The 22,500-nt window shown below is 40.4% G+C and overlaps 1 protein-coding gene across 2 annotated transcripts in view; it reads left to right on the forward strand.

The window, feature by feature from the left end:
* LOC115189734 (thyrotropin-releasing hormone-degrading ectoenzyme) overlaps nucleotides 1-22,500 on the forward strand; it is a 350,721-nt gene that overhangs the window by 190,434 nt on the left and 137,787 nt on the right. For both annotated transcript variants that reach the window (XM_029748274.1, XM_029748275.1), the window contains exons 5-6: nucleotides 657-770; nucleotides 20,898-21,035. In XM_029748274.1, the coding sequence (XP_029604134.1) occupies nucleotides 657-770; nucleotides 20,898-21,035 (252 nt within the window). The remainder of the gene's footprint in view (nucleotides 1-656; nucleotides 771-20,897; nucleotides 21,036-22,500) is intronic.

Consider the following 22,500-nt stretch of genomic DNA (forward strand, 5'->3'; position numbering starts at 1 on the left):
TAAAAAGCAGCCGTTTCCAGCTACAATAGTCATTTACAACATTAACAATGTCTACACTGTATTTCTGATTAATGTGATGTTATTTTAATGGACAAAAAAAGTGTTTTTATTTAAAAAACAAGGACATTTCTAAGGGACTCCAAACTTTTGAACAATAGTGTATATATGCTGTTCTTTTTTTTTTAAAACAGTCACACAAGGGACTAAGTTCAGTTGAACTCAGCTGTTGGTTGTGTTGACAGTCACACAAGGGACTAAGTTCAGTTGAACTCAGCTGTTGGTTGTGTTGACAGTCACACAAGGGACTAAGTTCAGTGGAACTCAGCTGTTGGTTGTGTTGACAGTCACACAAGAGACTAAGCTCAGTTGAACTCAGCTGTTGGTTGTGTTGACAGTCACACAAGGGACTAAGCTCAGTTGAACTCAGCTGTTGGTTGTGTTGACAGTCACACAAGGGACTAAGTTCAGTTGAACTCAGCTGTTGGTTGTGTTGACAGTCACACAAGGGACTAAGCTCAGTTGAACTCAGCTGTTGGTTGTGTTGACAGTCACACAAGGGACTAAGTTCAGTTGAACTCAGCTGTTGGTTGTGTTGACAGTCACACAAGGGACTAAGCTCATTGGAACTCAGCTGTTTTCTTCTTTTCTTGCTGTAGTGGTTTGGTGACCTGGTAACCCCTGTGTGGTGGGAGGATGTCTGGCTGAAGGAAGGCTTCGCTCACTTCTTTGAGTACGTTGGAACGGACTTCCTCTTCCCCAAATGGAACATGGTAAGATCTTTATTGTGTTGTAAAGATAGTGAAAGATTACAATACCTTGTAATTACACTATGACTAATTTAACCACCCAAAATGACTTTACTTCTGATCTTATCTGAGCATTAGAACAGTTGCATGGGCTAATGACTCTGTCAGTTGGAACAAAGACAAGGAGCAGTTTATTATAATGACTGTCAGTTGGAACAAAGACAAGGAGCAGTTTATTATAATGACTGTCAGTTGGAACAAAGACAAGGAGCAGTTTATTATAATGACTGTCAGTTGGAACAAAGACAAGGAGCAGTTTATTATAATGACTGTCAGTTGGAACAAAGACAAGGAGCAGTTTATTATAATGACTGTCAGTTGGAACAAAGACAAGGAGCAGTTTATTATAATGACTGTCAGTTGGTACAAAGACAAGGAGCAGTTTATTATAATGACTGTCAGTTGGAACAAAGACAAGGAGCAGTTTATTATAATGACTGTCAGTTGGAACAAAGACAAGGAGCAGTTTATTATAATGACTGTCAGTTGGTGCAAAGACAAGGAGCAGTTTATTATAATGACTGTCAGTTGGAACAAAGACAAGGAGCAGTTTATTATAATGACTGTCAGTTGGAACAAAGACAAGGAGCAGTTTATTATAATGACTGTCAGTTGGAACAAAGACAAGGAGCAGTTTATTATAATGACTGTCAGTTGGAGCAAAGACAAGGAGCAGTTTATTATAATGACTGTCAGTTGGAACAAAGACAAGGAGCAGTTTATTATAATGACTGTCAGTTGGTGCAAAGACAAGGAGCAGTTTATTATAATGACTGTCAGTTGGTACAAAGACAAGGAGCAGTTTATTATAATGACTGTCAGTTGGTACAAAGACAAGGAGCAGTTTATTATAATGACTGTCAGTTGGAACAAAGACAAGGAGCAGTTTATTATAATGACTGTCAGTTGGTACAAAGACAAGGAGCAGTTTATTATAATGACTGTCAGTTGGTACAAAGACAAGGAGCAGTTTATTATAATGACTGTCAGTTGGTACAAAGACAAGGAGCAGTTTATTATAATGACTGTCAGTTGGAACAAAGACAAGGAGCAGTTTATTATAATGACTGTCAGTTGGTGCAAAGACAAGGAGCAGTTTATTATAATGACTGTCAGTTGGTACAAAGACAAGGAACAGTTTATTATAATGACTGTCAGTTGGAACAAAGACAAGGAGCAGTTTATTATAATGACTGTCAGTTGGAACAAAGACAAGGAGCAGTTTATTATAATGACTGTCAGTTGGAACAAAGACAAGGAGCAGTTTATTATAATGACTGTCAGTTGGAACAAAGACAAGGAGCAGTTTATTATAATGACTGTCAGTTGGAACAAAGACAAGGAGCAGTTTATTATAATGACTGTCAGTTGGAACAAAGACAAGGAGCAGTTTATTATAATGACTGTCAGTTGGAACAAAGACAAGGAGCAGTTTATTATAATGACTGTCAGTTGGAACAAAGACAAGGAGCAGTTTATTATAATGACTGTCAGTTGGAACAAAGACAAGGAGCAGTTTATTATAATGACTGTCAGTTGGAACAAAGACAAGGAGCAGTTTATTATAATGACTGTCAGTTGGAACAAAGACAAGGAGCAGTTTATTATAATGACTGTCAGTTGGAACAAAGACAAGGAGCATTTTATTATAATGACTGTCAGTTGGAACAAAGACAAGGAGCAGTTTATTATAATGACTGTCAGTTGGAACAAAGACAAGGAGCAGTTTATTATAATGACTGTCAGTTGGAACAAAGACAAGGAGCAGTTTATTATAATGACTGTCAGTTGGAACAAAGACAAGGAGCAGTTTATTATAATGACTGTCAGTTGGAACAAAGACAAGGAGCAGTTAATTATAATGACTGTCAGTTGGAACAAAGACAAGGAGCAGTTTATTATAATGACTGTCAGTTGGAACAAAGACAAGGAGCAGTTTATTATAATGACTGTCAGTTGGAACAAAGACAAGGAGCAGTTTATTATAATGACTGTCAGTTGGTGCAAAGACAAGGAGCAGTTTATTATAATGACTGTCAGTTGGAACAAAGACAAGGAACAGTTTATTCTCAATTTACCAAACAAGATACAATAGTATTGACTGATTAGTCTGTCCATACTGTTTACATTTAGCATTATAAACTACTAGCTCTCTATTTTAACCATTACACCTGAAACCCTTCAATCTCAATTTGACCCATTTTTATTCCTTATTCATCATCGTTTAGGGGCCGATGAGTTCATGCATCTCTCGCTTACAATAAAATAATCCGTCATAAAGAGTTTGGTGGGGCGGAACAAAATGTTTTTTGGTAAAAGTCACTTCCAGTTTCCAGACGGAGACGTATTTATGCTAATGTAGAAAAATAGTTTGTTTCCATGCATTTCCAATTTATCTCTAGGTAAAAACTGAACAGTGACAGGCCACATAAATCTTGCGTTGCTGTAGTAATTTACACTGATTCCATCTCAGTAGCGATGGCAGTATTTGAATTGAAAGTCGTACCATTCCCTGTGGGGGACTCATTGAAGACCCATATCTCAATGCCTGGCACCGGGTCACTAGGCACGCAGTGCAACGCACTGGACTGTACCATCACACAGTACCAATATCACACTGGACTGGACTGTACCATCACACAGTACCAATATCACACTGGACTGGACTGTACCATCACACAGTACCAATATCACACTGGACTGGACTGTACCATCACACAGTACCAATATCACACTGGACTGGACTGTACCATCACACAGTACCAATATCATACTGGACTGGACTGTACCATCACACAGTACCAATATCACAGTGGACTGGACTGTACCATCACACAATACCAATATCACACTGGACTGGACTGTACCATCACACAGTACCAATATCACACTGGACTGGACTGTACCATCACACAGTACCAATATCACACTGGACTGGACCATCACACAGTACCAATATCACACTGGACTGGACTGTACCATCACACAGTACCAATATCACACTACTGGACTGTACCATCACACAATACCAATATCATACTGGACTGGACTGTACCATCACACAGTACCAATATCACACTACTGGACTGTACCATCACACAGTACCAATATCACACTTGACTGGACTGTACCATCACACAGTACCAATATCACACTGGACTGGACTGGACCATCACACAGTACCAATATCACACTGGACTGGACTGTACCATCACACAGTACCAATATCACACTACTGGACTGTACCATCACACAGTACCAATATCACAGTGGACTGGACTGTACCATCACACAGTACCAATATCACACTACTGGACTGTACCATCACACAGTACCAATATCACACTGGACTGGACTGTACCATCACACAGTACCAATATCACACTGGACTGGACTGTACCATCACACAGTACCAATATCACACTGGACTGGACTGTACCATCACACAGTACCAATATCACACTACTGGACTGTACCATCACACAGTACCAATATCACACTGGCCTGTACCATCACACAATACCAATATCACACTGGACTGGACTGTACCATCACACAGTACCAATATCACACTGGACTGGACTGTACCATCACACAGTACCAATATCACACTGGACTGGACTGTACCATCACACAGTACCAATATCACACTGGACTGGACCATCACACAGTACCAATATCACACTGGACTGGACTGTACCATCACACAGTACCAATATCACACTACTGGACTGTACCATCACACAGTACCAATATCACACTGGACTGTACCATCACACAGTACCAATATCACACTGGACTGGACTGTACCATCACACAGTACCAATATCACACTACTGGACTGTACCATCACACAGTACCAATATCACACTGGACTGTACCATCACACAGTACCAATATCACACTGGACTGGACTGGACCATCACACAGTACCAATATCATGTTCAGCCCATATCCCAGCTAACTAGTTGACTGATGTTGATACGTACATAACCATGTTCAGCCGTAACCCCAGCTAACTAGTTGACTGATGTTGATATGTACATAACCCATGTTCAGCCGTAACCCCAGCTAACTAGTTGACTGATGTTGATATGTACATAACCCATGTTGAGCCGTAACCCCAGCTAACTAGCTGACTGATGTTGATATGTACATAACCCATGTTCAGCCGTAACCCCAGCTAACTAGTTGACTGATGTTGATATGAACATAACCCATGTTCAGCCGTAACCCCAGCTAACTAGCTGACTGATGTTGATATGTACATAACCCATGTTCAGCCGTAACCCCAGTTAACTAGCTGACTGATGTTGATATGTACATAACCCATGTTCAGCCGTAACCCCAGCTAACTAGTTGACTGATGTTGATATGTACATAACCCATGTTGAGCCGTAACCCCAGCTAACTAGCTGACTGATGTTGATATGTACATAACCCATGTTGAGCCGTAACCCCAGCTAACTAGTTGACTGATGTTGATATGAACATAACCCATGTTCAGCCGTAACCCCAGCTAACTAGCTGACTGATGTTGATATGTACATAACCCATGTTCAGCCGTAACCCCAGCTAACTAGTTGACTGATGTTGATATGTACATAACCCATGTTGAGCCGTAACCCCAGCTAACTAGCTGACTGATGTTGATATGTACATAACCCATGTTCAGCCGTAACCCCAGCTAACTAGTTGACTGATGTTGATATCTACATAACCCATGTTGAGCCGTAACCCCAGCTAACTAGCTGACTGATGTTGATATGTACATAACCATGTTCAGCCGTAACCCCAGCTAACTAGCTGACTGATGTTGATATGTACATAACCCATGTTCAGCCGTAACCCCAGCTAACTAGCTGACTGATGTTGATATGTACATAACCCATGTTGAGCCGTAACCCCAGCTAACTAGCTGACTGATGTTGATATGAACATAACCCATGTTCAGCCGTAACCCCAGCTAACTAGCTGACTGATATGTGATCTTCACTTCTTGCTGAAATGTAATGCAGATGTAGAGATATTGTAGTAAGCGCCATTCACAGGAAAGGCCTATGAGACCCATGCAATTAATGCAAACATTAATATGAACAATTATGCAAATCGTAGTTCCGCTCCTATTCTCTCTCCGCTGAGCTGTGTTTGTGATTGAATTAGAGATACGTTAAGTCTGACCTGGTTAATGAAATATAACCCACGTTTGTTTGATTACAGGAGCATTAGCATGACAAAGAATGGTGTTGCACTGTAATGGAGTTTAAAGTGTATAGAAAAAACTATAATTGAATGTGTTCAGTGTAAATGTTATTAATGTGATATTGAATTTGCGACGGTATATTATTGATGAAAATGAATTAACCCCCCTTGTACAACTACCATTGTGATATTTCTTTCATCAATGGAATTTAATCGCTATTACAATAGAGATCCTGTATATTATCTGTCAACCTACTGCTTAACTGAGATGTTGCCAAGGCAACCACAACGTATGGAATATTAACAGTATCTATGGAAGACATCCCTTGTCTATTAATAGCTTAAGGATGTGTTCTAAATTACTCCCTCTTCCCCTACATACACTGAGTAGACAAAACATTAGGAACACCTTCCTAATATTGAGTTGTGCTCCCCTTTGCCCCTCAGAACAGCCTCAATTCGTCGTGGCATGGGACTCTGCAAGGTGTTGAAAGCGTTCGACAGGGATGCTGGCCCATGTCGACTCCAATGCTTCCCACAGTTGTGTCAAGTTGGCTGGATGTCCTTTGGGTGGTGGAACATTCTTGATACACACTGAAACTGTTAAGTGTGAAAAACCCAGCAGCGTTGCAGTTCTTAACATAAACCGGTGCACCTGGCACCTACTACCATACCCTGTTCAAAGGCACTTAAATCTTGTGTCTTAACCATTCACCCTCTGAATTGCACACATACACAATCCATGTCTAAAGGCTTAAAAATCCTTCTTTAACCCGTCTCCTCCCCTTCTTCTACACTGATTGTTGTGGATTTAGCAGGTGACTTCAATAAGGAATCATAGTTTTTACCTGGATTCACCTGGTCAGTCTATGTCATGAAAATAGCAGGTGTTCTTAATGTTTTATATTCTCAGTGTAGGGCACGTCTTTTGACCAAAGCCCCCTAGGGCTAGTGCACTACATAGGGAATAGGGTGCCATTTGGGAAGTAGCCGTAGTGTGTTATGCAGCTATGCATATTTTCCAGTCCACTTATTCTCAAGTGTTTCTGCTGTCCAAGGCTAAATGACTCCCTGACACTCAAGTATAGCTAAGAGAAGAGAGAGGAAGAGATACGACACAGTCTCAGCCAATCATTTCTGTCACATTTGCATTTCCTGTGTGGCAGTTGTTTCAATCATGGGCTATATTATCATAGTCCATCCTCTCTCTTTGTGTCCAGAACAAATTTAGAAGCATCTTTCTCTTCTACGCTCTTCCAGACTGGCAGAACCGCCAGCTAATTGCTCAGCTGCTGAATTTCTAATCACAGTTTTGCAAAAACAAAAAGTATTTCCAACTCCGTCATAGTCCCAACAAGGAGTTTTTAAATTGCAGTCAGTAAAATATTCATGGTATGGTGAATAGTTTGGACTATTGCCTTTGCATTCCTTGTGTGGAACAATCACCTAGTCAGAGTGGACCCCCTAATGTATGTCAAATGGTCTGCAGTTCTTCAGACAAAACAGAAATCAATTCAGAAGTACATTTTCTTAAAGGCACCGTGTGGAGAATAGATGATGACATCACTGCTAGCTGCCTAGCTTTACCGTCATTATATATATATATATATATATATATATATATATATATATATTATTATCTCAGAAAAACAACCCATATAACTATTTCAAAACAAATACATGATCATATCCAGGCATCATCAATACACAAAACAGCCCAGTGAAACAGTGTTCCATACTTCAAAACTCTCTTTGTTCGAAAAACACAACAACAATATGCTAATTATCACTTCAGTTATTCTCGTCAATTTCAACTCTTTTGTCCCTTTTGTTGATGCGATGACTTTGATGCAGACAGACACAGACCGACACAGGAAGACACAGACCAGGCATCTCGTAAGATGCGACAGCTTTTTATGGAAAATAACCTCTCATAGCAGTTCTAATCACATTAGATAAGACCGTCATTAGCATGACAAAACGGAACACAATAATAGCCCAGTGTTCCAACCATAGATCACAATGATTGTAATTCTACTTCTATAGTTCTAACAGCATTGGAAGCCTTTCTCTGACTCTATGACTGCGGGCAGTGCAGTCGTGATACTGGCTTCTGTATTTAGATGAGTTCAGGTGCAAATTGGCTGATGCAGAGGTTGCTGCCTGCCCTCTCTTTTTTTTAGAGGAGGCACGATGCCGACCTCATGCTCTTGAGGAAAGAAAGACAGTGTGTGACTCATTCTGTTTTTCATCCATTGGTAAAGTGTCTAAATCAGGAGAGAAATGTGGTCCTGTCTCTCTCTCTGCTTTGCAGTCCTGTTACACAGGGATAAACAAAGAGGATGACAAGAGACTTCACGTATTAATATTCACACATTCATTTTTCTAAAGTTCTCAGAAGTGGACAGTTTTCAGCAAACCCTTTACCCTTGCTGATCAGAGATAGCTCAACACTTAGTCAGACAGACAAATGTAATGTCTGCTTCCAACTCACACTCTCAAACACATAGATCCCCTGAACGCAGATCACTTTCCAGCCCACTTTCCAACTCACACTCTCAAACACATATATCCCCTGAACGCAGATCACTTTCCAGCCCACTTTCCAACTCACACTCTCAAACACATATATCCCCTGAACGCAGATCACTTTCCAGCCCACTTTCCAACTCACACTCTCAAACACATATATCCCCTGAACGCAGATCACTTTCCAGCCCACTTTCCAACTCACACTCTCAAACACATATATCCCCTGAACGCAGATCACTTTCCAGCCCACTTTCCAACTCACACTCTCAAACACATATATCCCCTGAACGCAGATCACTCTCCAGATCCTAATCACCTGAATTCTGATCACCTGTTCACACACCTGTATGTCATTATCACACACTATTTAGTTCAGTTCTTTGCACCCCATCATTGTGAGGTATTGATTGTTTTGTTACTTCTATTTGAAGTGCTGGTTTTCCGCCTGTGTATGATAGTTTTTGGCCATCCTAACTAATGATGCATTTAGCCTATTCCCTGCCTGTACCTTAGCCTATCAGATTTCCTGTTATCAACCTATTGTCTGATCTCCCGGACTACGTTACTAGCCTTTTCCCTGTCTGTACTGTTGCGTTGTTGGACCCGCTGCGTCTGACCTTTTGCCTGCCCCTGGACCCAGCTACCTGCCGCCTCCTGTGTCTGACCTTCTGCCTGCCCCTGGACCCAGCTACCTGCCCCTGGACCCAGCTACCTGCCGCCTCCTGTGTCTGATCTTCTGCCTGCCCCTGGACCCAGCTACCTGCCCCTGGACCCAGCTACCTGCCTCTGGACCCAGCTACCTGCCTCCTCCTGTGTATGACCTTCTGCCTGTCTCTGGAACCAGCTACCTGCCTCCTCCTGTGTATGACCTTCTGCCTGCCCCTGGACCCAGCTACCTGCCTCCACCTGTGTCAGACCTTCTGCCTGCCCCTGGACCCAGCTGCCTGCCCCTGGACCCAGCTGCCTGCCCCTGGACCCAGCTACCTGCCCCTGGACCCAGCTACCTGCCTCCTCCTGTGTATGACCTTCTGCCTGCCCCTGGACCCAGCTACCTGCCTCCTCCTGTGTATGACCTTCTGCCTGCCCATGGACCCAGCTACCTGCCTCCTCCTGTGTCTGACCTTCTGCCTGCCCCTGGACCCAGCTGCCTGACCCTGGACCCAGCTACCTGCCTCCTCCTGTGTATGACCTTCTGCCTGCCCCTGGACCCAGCTACCTGCCCCTGGACCCAGCTACCTGCCTCCTCCTGTGTATGACCTTCTGCCTGCCCCTGGACCCAGCTACCTGACTCCTCCTGTGGTCCTTTACAAATAAACACCTGTGCTTGAAACCAACTCTCTGTCTCCCCATCATATTGATTATGACAAACACAGGGTATCATCCAAGCACTGAGGAGTGTAGGCCTTTACACTCTATGCCAGTTTAAAATGGCAGATTTGGGCACTATTAAGCTCCGAAGTCGGAACGTAGTTGAGTACATAGTAGCATGATGTCAGAGCGCAGGGTCTCTGGCTTCACAGCTCTGTATGGGGGTTTGGTCGTTCTGAACGTAGAGTACATAGTAGCATGATGTCAGAGCGCAGGGTCTCTGGCTTCACAGCTCTGTATGGGGGTTTGGTCGTTCTGAACGTAGAGTACATAGTAGCATGATGTCAGAGCGCAGGGTCTCTGGCTTCACAGCTCTGTATGGGGGTTTGGTCGTTCTGAACGTAGAGTACATAGTAGCATGACGTCAGAGTGCAGGGTCTCTGGCTTCACAGCTCTGTATGGGGGTTTGGTCGTTCTGAACGTAGAGTACATAGTAGCATGACGTCAGAGTGCAGGGTCTCTGGCTTCACAGCTCTGTATGGGGGTTTGGTCGTTCTGAACGTAGAGTACATAGTAGCATGATGTCAGAGCGCAGGGTCTCTGGCTTCACAGCTCTGTATGGGGGTTTGGTCGTTCTGAACTTGAGCACCTCACACCACAAGAAGTTGTGCTAATTGTTTGTTGTCTGAGTGAGGGAAAATGCTGTAAAATAAGAGAGGACTCCATGTATTCTGAAAGATGAACCATTGAGGATTGTAATACATACAGCTTTGATGTCGTCAGTGGTGGTAAAACCCAATAGTCATACTTGAGTACAAGTGAAAGTCACCCAGTAAAACACTACTTGAGTAAAAATCAAAAAGTATTTGGTTTTGAATATACTTAAGTATCAAAAGTAAATGTAATTGATAAAATATACTTAAGTATCAAAAGTAATTGATAAAATATACATAAGTATCAAAAGTAAAAGTATACATCATTTAAAATTCATTTTATTAAGGAAACCAGACGGCACCATTTTCACACTCCAACACTCAGACATCATTTTACAAAAAAAGCATGTGTGTTTAGTGAGTCCGCCAGATCAGAGGCAGTAGATAACCAGGGATGTTCTCTTGATAAGTGTGTGAATTGGACCATTTTCCTGTCCTGCTGAGCATTCAAAATGTAACGAGTACTTTTAGGTGTCAGGGAAAATGTATGGAGTAAGAAGTACATCATTTTCTTTAGGAATGTAGTGAAATAAAAGTAAAAGTTGTCCAAAATATAAATAGTAAAGTAAAGTACAGATACCAAAAAAAACTACTTAAGTAGTACTTTAAAGTATTTTTACTTAAGTACTTTACACCACTGGATGTCACACAAGGAAGCCAAACACCTGTGAGTCCAAGTGTGCAGTTCACATTTCCATATCATACAACTGATGTCTTGTACACTGTCTACATTTATCATCACTATGTTTGATGTACAGTTACCAGGTGACATGGGGTCACACCCTGGGTTGTTGTGAACAGAATGAGTCTGTTTGATGTACAGTTACCAGGTGACATGGGGTCACACCCTGGGTTGTTGTGAACAGAATGAGTCTGTTTGATGTAGAGTTACCAGGTGACATGGTGTCACACCCTGGGTTGTTGTGAACAGAATGAGTCTGTTTGATGTACAGTTACCAGGTGACATGGTGTCACACCCTGGGTTGTTGTGAACAGAATGAGTCTGTTTGATGTACAGTTACCAGGTGACATGGTGTCACACCCTGGGTTGTTGTGAACAGAATGAGTCTGTTTGATGTACAGTTACCAGGTGACATGGTGTCACACCCTGGGTTGTTGTGAACAGAATGAGTCTGTTTGATGTACAGTTACCAGGTGACATGGTGTCACACCCTGGGTTGTTGTGAACAGAATGAGTCTGTTTGATGTACAGTTACCAGGTGACATGGTGTCACACCCTGGGTTGTTGTGAACAGAATGAGTCTGTTTGATGTACAGTTACCAGGTGACATGGTGTCACACCCTGGGTTGTTGTGAACACAATGAGTCTGTTTGATTTACAGTTACCAGGTGACATGGTGTCACACCCTGGGTTGTTGTGAACAGAATGAGTCTGTTTGATTTACAGTTACCAGGTGACATGGGGTCACACCCTGGGTTGTTGTGAACAGAATGAGTCTGTTTGATTTACAGTTACCAGGTGACATGGTGTCACACCCTGGGTTGTTGTGAACACAATGAGTCTGTTTGATTTACAGTTACCAGGTGACATGGTGTCACACCCTGGGTTGTTGTGAACAGAATGAGTCTGTTTGATGTACAGTTACCAGGTGACATGGTGTCACACCCTGGGTTGTTGTGAACAGAATGAGTCTGTTTGATTTACAGTTACCAGGTGACATGGGGTCACACCCTGGGTTGTTGTGAACACAATGAGTTTATGTTTGTTTATTGTGATGAAAGTTCACCGTGGCACACAGACCTGAATGCACTCATGACTCCTTTCTATCCACACCACAGTTATGATCTGTCTCGCTGAATTGCCTTGTGAAAGTCTAACACTGTAAGATCATATTTTATAACTTGGCTAGTCATGTTGTCAATATAAACACTGTTTCTCTCTCTGTCTGTTTCTCTCTCTGTCTCTCTCTCTTTCTGTCTGTTTCTCTCTCTCTCTGTCTGTATCTCTCTCTGTTTCTCTCTGTCTGTATCTCTCTCTCTCTATCTGTTTCTCTCTGTCTCTCTCTCTCTGTCTGTATCTCTCTCTCTGTTTCTCTTTGTTTACATCTCTCACTCTCTTTCTCTCTCTGTTTCTCTCTCTGTCTCTCTCTCTCTGTCTGTTTCTCTCTCTGTCTGTTTCTCTCTGTCTGTTTCTCTCTCTGTCTGTTTCTCTCTCTCTGTCTGTTTCTCTCTGTCTCTCTGTTTCTCTCTGTTTCTCTTTGTTTACATCTCTCACTCTCTTTGTCTGTATCTCTCTCTGTGTCTCTCTCTAATTCTCTCTGTCTCTCTCTCTGTCTGTTTCTCTCTTTGTTTCTCTCTGCTAGACAGTCTGCTGAGGAACGCCTCATTAGAAGGAAGGAACTGGTTGTGTCCCAAATGACACCCTGTACCCTTTATAGTGCACTACTTTTGACAGGCTCTGGTCAAACATAATGCAATATAGGGATTAGGATGTAATTTAGGACACAGGCACTGCCTTCCTGAGGTGTAAGACCTGTGCAGGCAGATGGTGTGTGTGTGTGTGTGTGTGTGGCACAGTCCTGAGCGGCCAGCGGCCCAGTGCTGAGGTAACAGTCTTAATACAGTGGCAGGGCAGAGAGAGAGAATAACCCAGATGAAATATGATCAGGATTGAAGCTCATGTTGAGGACACACATGGTCCAGATGAAGGGTTCTGTTAACTCATTTCATAGAGCTGTCATGTGACTTACATGACATCCACACTTCCTTAGCTAGTCAACACTGTCCCTCTCTCTCTCTCTCTATTCTCTCTCTACTTGTATATATCTCTCCTTCCTCGTTCTCTCTCTCACTTTCTCCCTCCCTCCCTCCCTCCCTCCCTGCCTCCCTCAATGTCTTTTTCTGGACAGATAATATAACTTCAGGTAGAGTTGACTGAGAGGGTCCAGACAATATCAAGACGTTTCACTCTTCACTCCAGATGTTGCTAGTAGCAACGCGCATGCCCCGCCCCCCTGAGGATCTTTTTTTTTCTGCCATCTATTTCCTGTGTTTGGGGGGGGTGCAAAATCCACTTGACACTTAAATCTTGCTGGATTGATTACTTTCATTTTACTCCTGCGATTATTTCATAGTCTTTGCTTGTGTCTGTCGTTTTTTTTCTCCAGTTAACGTTACAACCGTGTAAATGTTTGTAAAGACCTGTCAACCACATCCTGGTAATGGCTGAAATGGGCTCAGTGGAAAACATAGGCTATAAGAACACTAAAGATTCATCAACACTTGCAGTACATCACAGGAAAGAGAAGAAACATAACTTTATTTTGATGGGTGATCGTTTTTTTTGTGAAATTGAATCTAGAGCCAAGCGTGTCGAATTTAAATCCAAGGTTTCTTTCTATTGACACACTTGTTGAATTATGCAAGAGAACGTGACAGCAACAATAATTAATGAGGCAGTCTAGACAGTACATGTGAGTGCAGGTAGGTCTAGACAGTACATGTGAGTGCAGGTAGGTCTAGACAGTACATGTGAGTGCAGGTAGGTCTAGACAGTACATTTTAGTGCAGGTAGGTCTAGACAGTATATTTTAGTGCAGGTAGGTCTAGACAGTATATTTTAGTGCAGGTAGATCTAGACAGTATATTTTAGTGCAGGTAGGTCTAGACAGTATATTTTAGTGCAGGTAGGTCTAGACAGTATATTTTAGTGCAGGTAGGTCTAGACAGTATATTTTAGTGCAGGTAGATCTAGACAGTATATTTTAGTGCAGGTAGGTCTAGACAGTATATTTTAGTGCAGGTAGGTCTAGACAGTACATGTGAGTGCAGGTAGGTCTAGACAGTATATTTTAGTGCAGGTAGGTCTAGACAGTATATTTTAGTGCAGGTAGGTCTAGACAGTATATTTTAGTGCAGGTAGGTCTAGACAGTATATTTTAGTGCAGGTAGGTCTAGACAGTATATTTTAGTGCAGGTAGATCTAGACAGTATATTTTAGTGCAGGTAGGTCTAGACAGTATATTTTAGTGCAGGTAGATCTAGACAGTATATTTTAGTGCAGGTAGGTCTAGACAGTATATTTTAGTGCAGGTAGATCTAGACAGTATATTTTAGTCCAGGTAGGTCTAGACAGAGCAAGTGTTTTGGTGGTTCCAGCCTTGTTCCACCCCTATATGTTAATTGTTTCATATATGCAAATATACCCAGTGTATTTATGCAAATGAGGCACATTTAATTTAACCTGATACACTAACAAACTGTATATATGACAGCATTCTCAGAAAAATTATGACATTTGAAGTGACATTTGAAAATAAATGGAATACCTGAATTCCCACCACAATACCTGAACTACATGAATTATTTATCCGCTCCAGTAAAATGTTTTATGTGCTAATAATTCAGTCAACATCTTATTGATTATACAAATTCTAAGAGTGTGGAGTATCTTCATCCATTGTCCAACTGTTGCATTTATTACAATGTTTTTTAAAATCCTTTACGGGTTTTGACTGTTTCTACCGCTACACATTTTATCTATTGAACCTTTATTTAACTGGGCAAGTTAGTTAAGAACAAATGATTATTTACAATGTCGGCCTACCCCGGCCAAACTCGGACGACGCTGGGCCAATTGCGCGCCGCTCTATGGGACTCCCAACCACGGCCAGTTGTGATACAGCCTCTGTAGTGATGGGTCTGTAGTGATGCCTCTAGCACTGAGGTGCAGTGTCTTAGACCGCTGGGATACAGCCTGGAATCGAACCAGGGTCTGTAGTGACGCCTCTAGCACTGAGGTGCAGTGTCTTAGACCGCTGTGATACAGCCTGGAATCGAACCAGGGTCTGTAGTGACGCCTCTAGCACTGAGGTGCAGTGTCTTAGACCGCTGTGATACAGCCTGGAATCGAACCAGGGTCTGTAGTGACGCCTCTAGCACTGAGGTGCCGTGTCTTAGACCGCTGTGATACAGCCTGGAATCGAACCAGGGTCTGTAGTGACGCCTCTAGCACTGAGGTGCCGTGTCTTAGACCGCTGTGATACAGCCTGGAATCGAACCAGGGTCTGTAGTGACGCCTCTAGCACTGAGGTGCCGTGTCTTAGACCGCTGGGCCACTCGGGAGCCATGACATCACACTCATACTTAATTTTGTCCAGCCAGGAATACAGACAGAATATAAACTCTAAACGTATTCCTCAAACATAAAATAACTGCTGCTTTGCCATAGTGATTGACTGCAATAATTAAGTCAATATTATTGTTTACTCACGTAAGGCAACAGACATTGTTATTATCTGCGTCCCAAATGACACCCTATTCCCTATATAGTGGACTACTTTTTTCCATTATTATTATCTGTTTACAGCATCCCTTCTATATTGTAATCAAAAGAATATTGAGTACTTAATGTCTTTGAAAGACTACAAAACAAAACACTGAAAGCTGCCCCTGGCATTATCAAAGGGTAATTATATCTTACCTAGTGTTGTGGACATTTCTATTAGAAGGTAATTTCACTCAAATGTGCTTTGTGTTGCTTTTGAATAATGGTCAGCTCCTGAATAAGAATCAAATTGTTTGTTTGTTCCATTGAGAGATGTTTTGTTATTGTTTCATCGATAGATGGAGAGAGATGGCACACAGCAATGATTTTCCGGCCAACATTTATTTCCATAGAGAATAATCTAGTTGAGCATAATTACCATAATTCAGTATTACATTATCAATGTTTAATTACTTTTTTAATAAGAATCAACACACAATCTGGGTTGCCTTATAAGAACTCCATTAAGATTAATATAATGTCATACAATAAGAACTCCATTAAGAGGAATATAATGTCATACAATAAGAACTCCATTAAGATGAATATAATGTCATACAATAACAACTCCATTAAGATGAATATAATGTCATACAATAAGAACTCCATTAAGAGGAATATAATGTCATACAATAAGAACTCCATTAAGATGAATATAATGTCATACAATAAGAACTCCATTAAGATGAATATAATGTCATACAATAAGAACTCCATTAAGATGAATATAATGTCATACAATAAGAACTCCATTAAGATGAATATAATGTCATACAATAAGAACTCCATTAAGAGGAATATAATGTCATACAATAAGAACTCCATTAAGAGGAATATAATGTCATACAATAAGAACTCCATTAAGAGGAATATAATGTCATACAATAAGAACTCCATTAAGATGAATATAATGTCATACAATAAGAACTCCATTAAGAGGAATATAATGTCATACAATAAGAACTCCATTAAGATGAATATAATGTCATACAATAAGAACTCCATTAAGATGAATATAATGTCATACAATAAGAACTCCATTAAGAGGAATATAATGTCATACAATAAGAACTCCATTAAGAGGAATATAATGTCATACAATAAGAACTCCATTAAGAGGAATATAATGTCATACAATAAGAACTCCATTAAGAGGAATATAATGTCATACAATAAGAACTCCATTAAGATGAATATAATGTCATACAATAAGAACTCCATTAAGAGGAATATAATGTCATACAATAAGAACTCCATTAAGAGGAATATAATGTCATACAATAAGAACTCCATTAAGATGAATATAATGTCATACAATAAGAACTCCATTAAGAGGAATATAATGTCATACAATAAGAACTCCATTAAGAGGAATATAATGTCATACAATAAGAACTCCATTAAGAGGAATATAATGTCATACAATAAGAACTCCATTCAGATGAATATAATGTCATACAATAAGAACTCCATTAAGAGGAATATAATGTTATACAATAAGAACTCCATTAAGATGAATATAATGTCATACAATAAGAACTCCATTAAGATGAATATAATGTCATACAATAAGAACTCCATTAAGAGGAATATAATGTCATACAATAAGAACTCCATTAAGAGGAATATAATGTCATACAATAAGAACTCCATTAAGATGAATATAATGTCATACAATAAGAACTCCATTAAGAGGAATATAATGTCATACAATAAGAACTCCATTAAGAGGAATATAATGTCATACAATAAGAACTCCATTAAGATGAATATAATGTCATACAATAAGAACTCCATTAAGATGAATATAATGTCATACAATAAGAACACCATTAAGAGGAATATAATGTCATACAATAAGAACTCCATTAAGATGAATATAATGTCATACAATAAGAACTCCATTAAGATGAATATAATGTCATACAATAAGAACTCCATTAAGAGGAATATAATGTCATACAATAAGAACTCCATTAAGAGGAATATAATGTCATACAATAAGAACTCCATTAAGATGAATATAATGTCATACAATAAGAACTCCATTAAGAGGAATATAATGTCATACAATAAGAACTCCATTAAGATGAATATAATGTTATACAATAAGAACTCCATTAAGAGGAATATAATGTTATACAATAAGAACTCCATTAAAAGGAATATAATGTCATACAATAAGAACTCCATTAAGAGGAATATAATGTCATACAATAAGAACTCCATTAAGATGAATATAATGTCATACAATAAGAACTCCATTAAGAGGAATATAATGTCAAACAATAAGAACTCCATTAAGAGGAATATAATGTCATACAATAAGAACTCCATTAAGATGAATATAATGTCATACAATAAGAACTCCATTAAGAGGAATATAATGTCAAACAATAAGAACTCCATTAAGAGGAATATAATGTCATACAATAAGAACTCCATTAAGATGAATATAATGTCGTACAATAAGAACTCCATTAAGATGAATATAATGTCATACAATAAGAACTCCATTAAGAGGAATATAATGTCATACAATAAGAACTCCATTAAGATGAATATAATGTTATAAATAAAAAGGAATGGAGAGAAAACCACTGTGATTTACTCAGGGGCTGGATTGATCATGCAGAAACGTATTCTCTGGCAATGGAGTCGCTCATTATTTAAAGAGAAGAAAGTACTAACGCGGCTGGCTGATGTTTTATTAAACTATATAAAGTGGATAACTGGCAATTAGCTGTTTCATAATCCTCTATGAGGAAGATGTTGCATTTATAATCGCTCCGGCTGAGACGTGACGATGTCCGCTAAGTCTCCACCTCTCCCTCCATAACACGGACGGTACAGAGAGCTTAAAATCAAACATCATTATGCACAAATCATGTCTCCCTCTCTCCCTCTCTCTCTCTCTCTCTCTCTCTCTGTCTCTTTGGTTCTCTCGCCCTCTCTCTCTGTCTACCACACTCCTCTCTCTCTCTCTCTCTCTCTCTCTCTCTCTCTCTCTCTCTCTCTCTCTCTTTCCCACTCTCCCGTAACATCCCAGAAGGCTGACATTAGCATCTTGCTTTTTCGGGGAAATCAATTTTCATAACAAATGAGCTATTAACTACCCAGAAGGCTGTTCTCTCCTTTTCCTTCCTGCCACCTCGTGGTGCAGTCGTGCTTCACCCTATCTGAGGGGGAGAGGTGTGAAGTGTGGGATTGTTCCATTTACCAAGACGTTTTTTTCTCCTAAATGTTTGGGGTGTTAGTGCATTTCGATGAGCTCTCATCACCTTTGAATAATAATTATCTTGGATTAATGGATTATATTGGAATCAAACCTTCCTCAGACTCATTGAAAGGTATTATCCCCCATCGTCCTCAGTAGGATGAGTCCAATCATTATAAGACACACAGGAAAATACTGTTACCTGGAACCCCCTAAGTTTACCCAAACATTACCTCAGTACATACAGGACATTTACCTAAGCTTTATAACTTTGTCTCTTTTTAACCTTTATTTAACCAAGTAGTCCCGTTGAGGTCAGAAGACCTCTTTATTTAACCAAGTAGTCCCATTGAGGTCAGAAGACCTCTTTATTTAACCAAGTAGTCCTATTGAGGTCAGAAGACCTCTTTATTTAACCAAGTAGTCCCGTTGAGGTCAGAAGACCTCTTTATTTAACAAAGTGTGGTGGCTAATTTCTGCATTACCAAATGAGGAGAGTTACAAACTTCACACACCAGTTAGAGTTATACATAAAACTACATCTTTAATAATAAGAGCTTTGCAAAAGCACTTGACTTTCAATGATGCGCCATCTCTAATGAACCATTGAAAGTGACAACACAAAAGTACAAAGATCTTTTATAGCCAAGATACACCCCTCTCAACGTACATGACGAACCACAGATCTTAGGAACAGTTCACAAAGGGACTTCATATTTTAGAGAGGAGTATCCCATAGCCAGATAACATTCACTATAAATAATCGTTCAGTTTGGTCCCTAAGACGAGGTTCTAATCTCGTTCCTGGTACATCATAGTACAAAAACACCATCTCATCCAATGGCATAAATCAATTGACAACTCTAGATACTCCCATCTCAAGTAAACCCCCTCTTGACTCCACTCCTGAACAAGCTCACTGAGGGGAGTGACTTGCACACAGACATTGTGGAGACAAGTAATTGGTTCCCCATTAATCATGCCATCCCTTCACATGGTTTAAGAATAGGTAAAGACACATTCACATATGAAGACAATGTTCCATTCTGTCCTCTTCCCTTTCTGATATTCTGCATAGCACCAGGGACATGGGAAAGACAAGCCTAACCTCTCCCCTTTCTGGGCCCCAGCTGACTGAGCCCTAGCTAAGGGAAAAGTGCAACTGCCAGCATTCATTATCCAAAGAGATACATTCTAATGACAAGTATCACACATAAGCATATTATACAAATAAAACATCTTAATTATCTATCTAATTACCAACTAATTCTGATTCATCCGCCACACAAGTAGTCCTATTGAGGTCAGAAGACCTCTTTATTTAACCAAGTAGTCCTATTGAGTTCAGAAGACCTCTTTATTTAACCAAGTAGTCCTATTGAGGTCAGAAGACCTCTTTATTTAACCAAGTAGTCCTATTGAGTTCAGAAGACCTCTTTATTTAACCAAGTAGTCCCATTGAGGTCAGAAGACCTCTTTATTTAACCAAGTAGTCCTATTGAGGTCAGAAGACCTCTTTATTTAACCAAGTAGTCCCGTTGAGGTCAGAAGACCTCTTTATTTAACCAAGTAGTCCCATTGAGGTCAGAAGACCTCTTTATTTAACCAAGTAGTCCTATTGAGGTCAGAAGACCTCTTTATTTAACCAAGTAGTCCTACTGAGTTCAGAAGACCTCTTTATTTAACCAAGTAGTCCTACTGATTTCAGAAGACCTCTTTCCAAGTGCTTCCCCGTTGTATTCGTTGTTGTTTTGCAACAGTAGTGACTGACACCTATCTCATGTGTGTCATCAACCTCTCTGACCTTTGACCTCTGACCCTGTGACCCTCAGGAGAAGCAGCGTTTCCTGACTGATGTTCTCCATGAGGTGATGATGCTGGACGGTCTGGCCAGCTCCCATCCTATCTCTCAGGAGGTGTACGACGCCACGGACATAGACAGAGTGTTCGACTGGATCGCATACAAGAAGGTAGGCTATTGGTATGCCATGCACACAGGCACACCGCTACGTAGAAGCACCCAGCCACGCACGTACACACACATACACACGTACACACGTACACACATACACACGTACACACGTACACACGTACACACGTACACACGTACACACGTACACGTACACACGTACACACACACACACACACGTACACACGTACACACATACACACATACACACGTACACACGTACACACGTACACACGTACACACGTACACACACACACGTACACACGTACACACGTACACACACACACACACACGTACACACGTACACACGTACACACACACACACATACACACGTACACACATACACACGTACACACATACACACATACACACGTACACACGTACACACATACACACGTACACACGTACACACATACACACGTACACACACACACACACACACGTGTACACACACACACGCACACGTACACACGTACACACGTACACACGTAAAAACTCGGTATACAACCAGGCCTCTTTTCTTCCTAAATTCCAAGTGATCTTTCCTCTGTGTTGATACAGTGAACTGGATGCTAGGAGGATGTGTCCCCTCTTCTCACATATTATATTCTACAGTAACACCTCAACCACACCTATATTATTATATTCTACAGTAACACCTCACCCACACCTGTATTATTATATTCTACAGTAACACCACACCTGTATTATTATATTCTACAGTAACACCTCAACCACACCTGTATTATTATATTCTACAGTAACACCTCAACCACACCTGTGTTATTATATTCTACAGTAACACCTCAACCTCACCTGTATTATTATATTCTACAGTAACACCTCACCTGTATTATTATATTCTACAGTAACACCTCAACCACACCTGTATTATTATATTCTACAGTAACACCTCAACCTCACCTGTATTATTATATTCTACAGTAACACCTCAACCACACCTGTATTATTATATTCTACAGTAACACCTCAACCACACCTGTATTATTATATTCTACAGTAACACCTTAACCTCACCTGTATTATTATATTCCACAGTAACACCTCAACCACACCTGTATTATTATATTCTACAGTAACACCTCAACTACACCTGTATTATTATATTCCACAGTAACACCTCACCTGTATTGTGATATTCCACAGTAACACCTCAACCACACCTGTATTGTGATATTCCACAGTTACACCTCACCTGTATTGTGATATTCCACAGTAACACCTCACCTGTATTGTGATATTCCACAGTAACACCTCAACCACATGTGTATTATGATATTCCACAGTAACACCACACCTGTATTATTATATTCCACAGTAACACCTCAACCACACCTGTATTGTGATATTCCACAGTAACACCTCACTTGTATTGTGATATTCCACAGTAACACCTCACCTGTATTGTGATATTCCACAGTAACACCACACCTGTATTGTGATA

The sequence above is a fragment of the Salmo trutta genome, unplaced genomic scaffold (genome assembly GCF_901001165.1).
Source record: "Salmo trutta unplaced genomic scaffold, fSalTru1.1, whole genome shotgun sequence".
NCBI lineage: Eukaryota > Metazoa > Chordata > Actinopteri > Salmoniformes > Salmonidae > Salmo > Salmo trutta.